Genomic DNA, 11216 nt, shown 5'->3' with positions numbered 1-11216 from the left:
TAAGAGAGAAATGGGTTCCTGAAAAGTACGTAAGGCTCGTGAAGAATATGTATGAGGGAGGGTACACCAAAATAAGTACTTGTTGGTGTAAGGTAGTAAATTGTGACATGTAAAGGAGATTCAGTAGAAGAAAATGGAGATAGCTTAAATGAAAATGTTAGGCTAGATGTTGGGTAAGAATAGAAGGAAGAGGATCAGGAACGACTTGATTACCAAAAGAGTCGGGGGGTCACTACAGTCTCAAAAAAAATCTAGAACAAGGACCGCAATGGTTTGGACGGCAAAACTACAAGTCCTGTGAAAAAAAAGTTAAATAGCAAAGTTGTAGGTAATAAAAAGATCTACAACTTTTATATTTACACTTTTTTCACATAACTTCAATTTTTTTAAATTTACACAGAAAAATTATTTATATGGTTTACCCTGCACACTACCCTCCCTAACAACACTTAAATTAATTACATATTTAGCCTTAAAATTAATTTCAATTTTATCTTGGTCTGGTTAGTTACCTATTGTAATTCGGGGGTTCGGGGGTTGTAATATAGTCGGGGGCCAATGATATTGGGAAATCTCGTATAAATATCTTGCGTTTGGTACATTCTGTTTGCAGGAGTTTTAATTAAAATCGATTCTTTAAGGAGGTAAAATTAAACTGTGGGTTAAACTAAAATTCTATTGTCATTCTATAACATTATTATTTTGATACTGAAACATATACTTAGTAATATATTTCCCAATAATATTTTACAAGCGCAAAGCTATCTTCGTGAGTTTTTGTCGGCATTGGAACTATTTTTTCTGTATCATATATAATCGTATCCGTAATCATCGTCGTAATCTTCGGGCGTGCAAAAGAAAAACTCAATGAGATTTAAAATTGGACCTCTGGAAAATGGATTTAAGTATCTTCCTCTCTTGTCTCTGAGATACGGATATCGCTTGTAATTAAACATTTCATTGGTTGTAAGGTTCATGCAAGCGTGGAGGATCTAAAAATGAAATTATTAGAATTTGCCAGGTCTTTCGGGTACTAGATATTTAAGAAAAAATTCGATTACTTAGACTATACTGTTTGTAAATAATAAATTAAAAAAACATATAGGTATAGTAAAACCTCTATAAGCGACCACTCGTATAAAGTGACCACCTGCATATAACGACCGATTCTGAGCGTTTCGACATTAGAAATGAAAATCCCCGTTCTTTTATACCTCTTTAAACCAACCATTCTCTTAAACGACCGGGGGCACCCATCAGCGGTATTTCCTAGTACCCATCAATGATAAAAACACCCTTAATAAACAGCAATAAAATTCGACCATTTTTGACAAACAAACACAGGGTACAAACTCCTTAGTATCTATAAAATTTATTTCTCAAACTTTAAGTTCAATTTTAAACTTTTATGTGTTAACCAGTATTGCCTACTTACTAGTACTTCCTATTTTCCTTTAATTGTTGTTATATTTTCTTCCTTTTCCAAAGAGTTCCATCCTGTTACTATTTTTTTCACTTTTACTGTTTTCAAAGGCTTCGGCCCTTGTCCACTTACTAAATTTTCACTCAAATTGAGTAAACGAGGCCTAGTTGTAATTGTAATTTATTCTAGATTTGTAAAATGTAACTAGCATTAATCTTTAAGGTTAAGTGATTTTATTCCAGTGCGTTATAAACAAATATAAGAAATTTTTTTATAAAACATTAGAAATAGGCATATGTTGTAACGCCTTTCCCAAATACAGATCAAAATAAAAATGATACTTAATTTTATATTTTATATCGCTATGTGACAGTTCATCTGTTTTCGATAATATCTACTATGAAATTTGCGCTCAACTGAAGTCAATTGGATTGGTTACCCAACGTAAAGCGACGCAGTGCTTTTATGCTAAATAGCAGTAGCTGCAGCAGTAGCTTTATCAGTTCCTAACAATAATCAACATGTTTCTGAATCTGACAGCCAAATGAAAACAGCTGCAAAACTAATTATAAAATTTCATGGCTGCTGCTTCTTCTTCTTTTAGTGCCCTGACCTTTACCGATCATTATCAATACAACCGTTATCAACAGCAATTCTAAATAATGATGTAATCGATTTTCCGTGCCGTTGTCTTGGATTTTTCAGCCCTGGTGTTCTTCTACCAGGACTACATTTACCTTGGATCTTTTTCTGAATGATCAGATGCATAAGTTCATATTTTTCAAATTGTCTCATAATGTTTACCCAAATACTCCAGGTTGCGTCTCTTTAATAAACTGACCAGTGTTATTTGAATCAGCGGTCTAAGGTGCCCCTTATTTCTAGCTCTGTCTAATACTAAAATAGTATTTACTGCTATTTAGCATAAAAGCACTGCGCCGCTGCACCGCTTTAAGTTTGGTGGACGCTCCCAATGATTATTTTATTTTATCTCTATTTTGATCTTTTCACATTGCTCTTACTATTCTCTAAATTGAGCCTCTTAACATTGAGCCAGACCAGAGTAAAGATAACAAAAACATTGAGACAGATCCGAAGAGTATAGCGAGAGTGCGGGAAGTACAGACAACGAAAAGAAGAATCACAAAAAAAATAAGTTACACCTTAAAGAATTTCTTCTTCTTATTTTCATGTAGACTTGACTCTGTCTGTTTTTTAATGTGCCTCCAGTAAGTTGTCGTTCCATCGTTTACGTGGTCTTCCTACTGATCGTTTTCCTATTGTGGAACCGTCTCTTGCCGTCTTTACTACTTTATTTGATTATGACTCTATTATTCGTCTTATGTGAGCGTTGTATTTTACACTTCTATTTCTTACCCAGTTCTTGATGTTATCCACCTTGCATCTACGTCGTATATCTGTACTTCTAGCTCTGTCCCATAGTGTCTTACTATCAATTTTTCTAAGTGTTTTCATCTCTGCTGTTTCCAATATCCTTTTTGTCCTGCTTTCGTTTCTTTCCCGATATTTTTATTTCTCCATATTGTGTTATTTAGGCAGCCTGCGGGTCTGTTTGCTCTATTCACTTGATCTTTCACTTCAGTTTCGAGCTTTCCGTAGCAAGATAATGTAATGCCTAGATATTTAAACTCCACTTGTTCTATTATTTGACCATCTTAGTAAATTTGCTGTTGTATCCATGCATTTTGTCCTTTTTAAGGAAATTAACATGTTAAAGTTTCTGGTGGTTATATTAAATTGGTGCAGCATACGTTGTAAATCATTTTCACTTTGAGAGAGTATTATTGAGTTGTCTGCATGGCAGATTATTTTAAGTTGTTTTTCTCCCATTTGATATCCTTGTTTTGTTTTTACTTTTTTTGTTCTGAAGCTATTTTCTTGTGGCATTTTAAATTAATTACTATTTAAATGGGACTAAGCCACAATTAAAGGTTAAAATACGTTTATTGACGTTTCAATTTCCACTTCCGAAATCGTTCTCAAAATACAAACATTAGTAAATTAAACAAATTTTGTTTTTTGTTACTTGGTGAAAAATTCTTCTAATAATTTAATTTTATCTGACTCATCTATATTGATAATTCAGACATACATTATACATTATAAAGTAGACGACTTTAAAATGATATTGCCAATATTGTTGAGTTGCGTTCCTGGGACGACTTTACTTATAAGATAGTTCATTCGATTACATGAAATCAACTTTAACTTGAGAATATCCGTCAGAAAAGATCATAACATGTAATTCTTCTTTAAAAAGACAAATACATGCCATGATGACAGTAAAATTCTCCTGTTAGTGATTCCATAGTAAATTATGAGGAAAATATTTGAGAACGATTTCCGAAGTGGAAATTGAAACGTCAATAAACGTATTTTAACCTTTAATTGTGGCTTATTCCCATTTAAATAGTAAATAATTTACTTTTTTTATTATTTCATTCATAATCAGGTTGAACAATAGAGGATTCATTGAACCTACCTGTCTTATTTCATCAGCGTCAATAGGTCCAGTTAGTTCTTCTTCTACATTTGCTTTTATTTTGTTTCTTTGCTAGATATTTTCAATTGTTTTGATTATTCCTAGAGGTATCTCTCTTGAGTACATGTGGATAACGTCCTTTAATTTAACCCGATCAAATGCCTTCTTAAGGTCTACAAAACATGGATATGCCGGTTTATTGTATTCTAATGATTTCTCTTGCACTTGCCTCATTATAAATATAGCATCGGTGCATGATTTTCTTGACTTGATTTTCTAAATCTTGTTGTTTTTTTGCTAATGTTATAATTTCCTTCAATTTATGTGTTATTACTTTGGTTGTTAATTTTAGTGTTGGTTTTAATAAATTAATTCCTCTTTAGTTTTCCGGGTCCGATTTGTCTCTCTTTTTGAAGAGAGCTATTAATATGCTTGATTTCCAGTCTTGAGGAATTCTGTTTTGTTCTATTATTTTGTAGATTGGTTTTAATAGTTGTTTGGTTAGATCTAGTCGTCCGTACTTTAGAAGTTCGTTCGGTATTTTGCCCTCTCCTGGTGATTTTCTATTTTTTAATTTCCTTAATGCTTTCTTTACCTCTTTCTTTTCAATATTTATTTCTTCATTTGTCGTCAACTCTGGTGTTGGTCGTCGTTTATTATCATCAGCTTTAGCAAATAAGGATCAAAAATAGTCTACCTATGTTTCTTTCTGAATGTGTTCCATTTTTATTAGTTAGTACATCTCTTTTCTTTGTCCTCTGATCATTCTCCATATTTCTTTTTGTGTTCCGTAGAAGTCGTGTTCGAACTGTTTTGAAAAGCTCTGCCAGTGTTTCCTTTTTATTTGTCTAACTAAAGTATTTATTCCATTTCTGATTCGTTTATAGAAGAATTTAAAAGGGAGATGCGTAAGCATACATTTTAACATTTCACTACAAACGTATCGATGTGCTCTACTGATGTTCTTATACCTACTAGTAATTCATCTTTGAACAGTACCCCAAAATCTACTGGAACTTTATTAACTAAATGTAGTACATAATACTTAATTTAATTGCAGATTGGTTTACAGCGACGCTAACAAGCTTACACATAATTTATTTTTAAATATTTTGTACTAATCTACGTAACGAATATCCATGGAACTCGTTTCTGTTAGTGTATCTATCGATCTGTCTTTCGGTCCACCTATAAGTTTATCTGATATCGCGAAATTTAAATATTTTATTTTATGTATCGAGAGCAAGCTGTTCCAGATAAATCAGAAAATTTTTCGTATACCCAACATCCCATAACTTCATCGAATTCTGCTATGCCGTTAAAAAGTTATTTAAATAAATCGCTTCTCAGTAGCACCTTTAACATATTTGCAGGGGAGCCCAGTAATACCAGTTTCCCTTATAAAAACGAATGGCACGGTTTTCTTGTCTTCTATACAAGGTGTTACTTAATGGTAGACCGTACTTTTAACCCATTATGACCTAGTGTTACTGTTATGTAACACATAAAATTGTAAAATTACATTTAAAAAATATAAAGATGGTGATGATGACGAAGCTCTTTCAGATGATGCGTCCGAACAAACTACAGACGGTAAAACAATAGAAAATGAGAATTTTGAAAAGCAGGAAGAGGGGGACGATATCCCAAAAAAAAATTAAGCTTAACAGTAAAATCAACTGTAACGAGAATTGTGATTTAGTTATGTCACATGCACGACCTTTTCCTATCTTTTTCTCCATTACTGAAGGTTGGCTATAACTACAGCAAATTGATCTCTATCTTAGCTGTTCTTAGTATCGAATGTGTGTCCATGCCTATCCAGTCTCTTACATTCTTCAACCAGGAGCATTTTCTTCCTCCTGGACCTCTTCTTCCTTCCACTTTTCCTTCCATTATAAGTCGTAGGAAGCTGTGTTTTTTTCCTCTGTAAATATGTCCTAGATAACTCGTTTTTCTGTTTTTTACAATATTTAGGAGTTCTCTCTCAGTACTCATTCTTCTTAGCACCTCGTTGTTGGTCACGTGCTCTGTCCAAGAGATCTTCAGCATCCTTCGAAAAAACCCACATCTCAAAGGCTTCTATACGCCTCATACTTGTAATTCCGAGAGTCCATGTTTCCACTCCGTATAGCAATATGGAATAAATAAACGTTTTTACAAATTGGTATCGGATATCCAACGATAACGTAGAGTTTATTAGGAATTTTTTATTCGTTGAAGTGCACACCTAGCATATTCTATACGAGCACGTATTTTGAACTCGTGGTCAAGATCGTTTGTTATTCAGCAACCAAGATACTGGAATCTTTGTACTGGTTCTATATATTTGTTATAGATACAAATATTAATGTCGACATTTGGTGCACGTGTAACAGCCATTACTTTTGTTTTATTTGTGTTTATATTTAGTCCTAAGCTATCTCCCTCTCTGATTATAACATTCAAAAGTCGTTGTAAACCCTCAGCACTGTCCGCAATAATGACGGTGTCGTCTGTGCATCTAAGTTGTTTACGTATTCTCCGTTGATTTTTATTCCTCCTTTAATATTTTCGAGGGCATTTTGAGAGATTATATATATTGAATATATATATATTCCTTTTTGGAATATATATTGAATAACAGTGGAGAAAGTACACAGCCCTGACGAACTCCTCTTTTTATTGGTAATTCTGCTGTCAGACGATTGTCTATTTTGATCGACGCCATTTGATCCCAATATAGTTTTTTAATAAGTACTACAGTGTTATGGTCTATATACTATGTCGTGTTAAAGTTTTTATGAGTTATGTGTGTTTTACTCGATCAAACACTTTTTCGTAGTCGATAAAACAGAGAATCGTCTTTTTGCTGATCTTGGCATTTTTGTAGTAATATCTGGAGGCCAAATAATGCCTCCTTTGTGCCAAGCCCCATAAGAAATCCAAATTGATTGTCTCTCAGGTTTCTTTCGCATTCTCTGTATATTCGTTGATGTACAGTTTGGAGTAAAATTTTTAGAAAATGGCTCATCAGGCTAATTAATATGAACTGTGAGCATCTATTTGCTTTATTTTTCTTGGGTATAGGTATAAATGTCGATCTAAGTCAGTCTTCTGGGAAGACTCCAGTGGTATATATATTGTGAAATAATAGTGTTAACGTCTGAAGATTTTCTTCATTGATAAGCTTTATCATCTCAACGTATATTTCATCTGGACCTGAGACTTTTCGTGGCTTTGCCGTGTTGATTGTTTTTGTAACTTCCGATGTAAATATATTATATATTTATTATATATTATATATATATATATTTCTTGTACTATATTCATTTGTGGTTCCGTTCTCTCGTCATTAAACAGATCTTTGATGTATTTTTCCCAGATATCTTCTACATTTTCTGAACTATATACTACAGTAGACTCCCTCTATAACGAGAACTGAAATGACAGACTAATTACCTCGTTATAAGCCGATCTCGATATATCAGACAATAATAATACTGTGCATACATATGAATCTGTAGTTTTCTAAACCATTAATTTCCTATAGTGAAGCCATTCCTAGCAATATAAGATGCTAATAAATATTGTTTGAATGGCGTTTTTGAAAAAAAGTTATTTACTTTTATTGTCAATGAAATATATTAAAACATAAAAGAGTTGTTTACTTTTATTATCAATGATATACGTTAAAATAAAAAATCTGTACGTATATTTTTTTCCAACTACATAATGTATAAAGCGTATTTTCAAGGATATTATAAACTATTGCTTCTGCAATTTTAAGAACTCTGTCATTTTTAACTGCTTTAAATGGTCCAGTATAATTCCCTCATATTTTCTACAGATGTGAAACAGTTGTATTTATTCGTTGTAAAGAAGTTTATTGTGGGCTGCAGTTAAGTTTATTGAGGGTCTGTTTGAAAAGGTATTTATTTATAGCCACGACCCGACCAAAAACGTAAAAAACACGTTTTTGGATCTTATTTTCTCTCGTTATAACCAAATTTGCCTTGCTATAGACGGTTATAGTTCAACAGAAATTTCACGGGACATCTAATGTATCTCGTTATAAGCGAAACCTCGTAATAACCGTGTTCGTTATAGAGGGAGTATACGTATTTGGTTGTTTTCATCTACTAAAGTTGTAGTGATTGTTTTCTTCATATTTGTGACTTCCTTAATCTTTTTATATATATTAAAGTAGTCATGCTTTTTTAGTAAATCTGCGAGTTCCGTACAGTTGCTGCTAATCCATTCTTCTTTGGCTTTCCTGATTTTGTTTCGGATGATTTTCTGGGTTTCTTTATATTTTTCTTCATTGCGATTTTTGTAAGATCGCCTTATGTCCATCAGTTATAGGACTTCTTCCTATGCAAAGTAATAAAAAAAATATCGAAGATCCTGTTGCTCTGTTCGAAAAAATGTTACATGATAATATTAACCATATGTTAGTAACAGAAACAAGAAGTTGTGCAATTTTTAAAAACTGTCCAGATCCTCAAATTACGGCGGAAGAAAATTCGATGTTTCATTGCCATTCTAATCGTGAGTGGATACGACTGCAAACCTAGCAAGCGACATTTTTGGGACAGCCAGCCTGACATGCGAAATAAAGTAGTTTATAATGCCATGTGACGAGAAAGATTCACTCAGATAATGCGATTTATACACTGCGCAGATAACTTCAAAGTAGATGCTAATGACAAACACTTTAAACTCCGACCGCTTGCAAATATGGTAAAAAATAATTTTCATTAAGATGTTGTTCCCCTTGAGCACCTGTCTTATGATGAGTCAATGATTCGATACTTTGGCAAGCACGTGTGCAAGCAATTTATAAAAACAAAGCCAATTAGATTTGGTTTCAAGATGTGGGCGCTCAATTCCTACAATATATATCTTCTAGATTTTGAATTTTACCAAGGTAAACAAAATGATATACACACCACAGTTGAGGAAACCTTTGGAAAACCTACCACTCCACTGATAAAAATGTTGGATCAGATACCACATAAAAAAATTTCCTTATCATTTCTATGTGGATAATCTTTTCACTAACATAACTTATTTAACTACTTGAAATTAAAAGGATATAACATTACGGGAACCTTTGGGATGACAGAATTCCTAAAACTTGTCCACTACCGAGAAAAAAAGAATTGAAAAATTAGGACCGTGGTAGTTTTGCTTCATGTATCGACAGCGATCATGGTATTTTTTTTATAAAGTGGGTAGACAATAACGTTGCGGCTGCTGCATCTACAGCTTATGGTGCTGCGCCTGTGGGAACTGTACGCGTAGATATAGCAAAACAGAAAAAAAAAATATGTCCAAATTCCAAGACCGCAAATCATTGCCAAATATAACAATAATATGGGAGGAACGGATTTAATGGACCAAAACATATCTACATGTATAATTGGAATCCTTTCAAAGAAGTGGTGGTGGTGTATCTTCACATGGCTTATTGATGCAAGTATAAGTAACAACTGGATACTCTACAAGCACCACTACCCCAGGATTTCCCAATTAGATTTCAGAACATGTATTGCTCAGTCATATCTTAAAAAATATACAGATGCTCCAAAGCATGGAGAAAGACGCAGTTCTTCGATATTTAGTGTCTTGCTTAATAGAATCTCAGACAATCTAAAGTACGATGGAAACAATCACCTTTTAATATTTATACCTAACAACAAAAGACATCGCTGTACAGGAAAGGTGTGTAGCAGTAGTACTCGAACAATGTGTAGCGAATGTGATATCGGCCTGTATATTGACTGCAATTATACTTTTCATATGAAGACATTCTAGTTATAATATAAATTTCATTGTGTTTCTTAAGAGTTTATTTTATTTTAGTTACGGTACCGTAATGACCTAGCGTTACATTTATGTAACACATATTTTTTTGTTAGTTAATAAGTTTTTGGGTTAAAAAATTGTTAATTTGTCTATTATTACTCATTTTTAATAAAAATATATTAGTTTCTTTAATAAATTATAAAAAAAAATAACTTGGGTCATAATGGGTTAAGGACATATTCCTAAACCAAATTTGAGTAGAAAAGTTCCGCTAAATCTGTGCCTTTAGGTACATATCTTGAGTCCAAGATACAGATATAAAAATGTAGCTGTATCATGAACTCTCAAAGATCTTTATGTCGATTTGTTTTAATATTAGTAGTGGTGTTTGTTGCAATAAGGTGTTTAGTCAGCAATAACTATTTGTCTTGATTTTTCATGACTATGAAGAGGTGTTCATTAAAAGTATATATACAATGAAATATTCTAAAATTAATAATACCGAAGCTTTGAAGTAAAAGTAGACAATTTCATTTCTAAAACAAAAGTACAGGAAAATGATACCCCTCAAAGATAATTGAATATCCCATTGATTAGTGTAACTCTTTCTCTTATTGCTATTAACAGTATTATGGAAATTGAAGAAACATAGAACTAATTAAACAAACTTTACAATATATTATTTTTGGATTAGAAAAATGGTCGATGAAATCGAGAATCGCATTTTGTTCTCATAAAAATATATATTTATCCACTTCGTCAGAAAATGTAATGTTAGTGCCAAACTTACAAGCTTTATTAAAAAAAAATAGAATATATTGATCGTATCAAATTCCTTGAAATTAATTTTGACAAACATTTTAATTGTATACAACATATATCATCTCAAAAACCTTTATCAAAAATATTTGAACATAATGAAAGTCCTATCTACTAAAAATTGGGGATGTGATTAATATATCCTATTGGCAGTATATAAAAGCCTCATTAGATATACAGTCAAATCACTTTTAAAATAATTGCAAACAATCCAAAATGCTTCTGTAAGAATAGACTTAGGAGCTTTTTGCACCCACCCACAGATAGCTTACTATGTTTAGTAGGAGAAATGCCTCTGAAATTAAGAAGACAATATCTTAGCATAGCAAATAGTAAAAATCCCGTTAGAAACAATGTCTTTACGTCTTGTTTCCATACAACATATCTTCAAAAGAAAGATTGAAAAGATCTAAACCCCCTTTCTATGAAAGACTTAATAGATACATGATCAATAATATTATCTTCCCTAAAATATACCAAACCAACCTCTTAACTGCTCCCTCTTGGATGGTCAGAAAATCCTTCCTAGACATGAAGTTATCACAGACTAGTAATGAACTTATTGCTTTCTCTATGGTTAAAAATTTTTACAGTAAGTAAGATTGATAAGTACCAGAATTACCAACATATTTATAGTGACTCCTCCAAATCAGAAAAAGGAGTGGTTTTATACACAATCAC

The 11216-nt window shown here is 32.5% G+C and overlaps 1 protein-coding gene across 2 annotated transcripts in view; it reads right to left on the bottom strand.

Moving 5' to 3' along the window:
• Nucleotides 1–478: 478 nt before the first annotated feature.
• Nucleotides 479–11216, bottom strand: part of Patsas (palmitoyltransferase Patsas) — a 113599-nt gene continuing 102861 nt past the window's right edge. Inside the window, exon 6 of one of the 2 annotated variants that reach the window (XM_072529810.1) lies at nt 479–992. In XM_072529810.1, the coding sequence (XP_072385911.1) occupies nt 807–992 (186 nt within the window). In that variant the 3' untranslated portion in view covers nt 479–806. The remainder of the gene's footprint in view (nt 993–11216) is intronic. The other variant, XM_072529809.1, reaches the window with a different exon arrangement.

Source organism: Diabrotica undecimpunctata, chromosome 4, assembly GCF_040954645.1.
Source record: "Diabrotica undecimpunctata isolate CICGRU chromosome 4, icDiaUnde3, whole genome shotgun sequence".
Classification (NCBI taxonomy): Eukaryota; Metazoa; Arthropoda; class Insecta; order Coleoptera; family Chrysomelidae; genus Diabrotica; species Diabrotica undecimpunctata.
The sequence above is the reverse complement of the archived record's forward strand: the minus strand, read 5'-3'. Positions and strand labels throughout refer to the sequence as shown.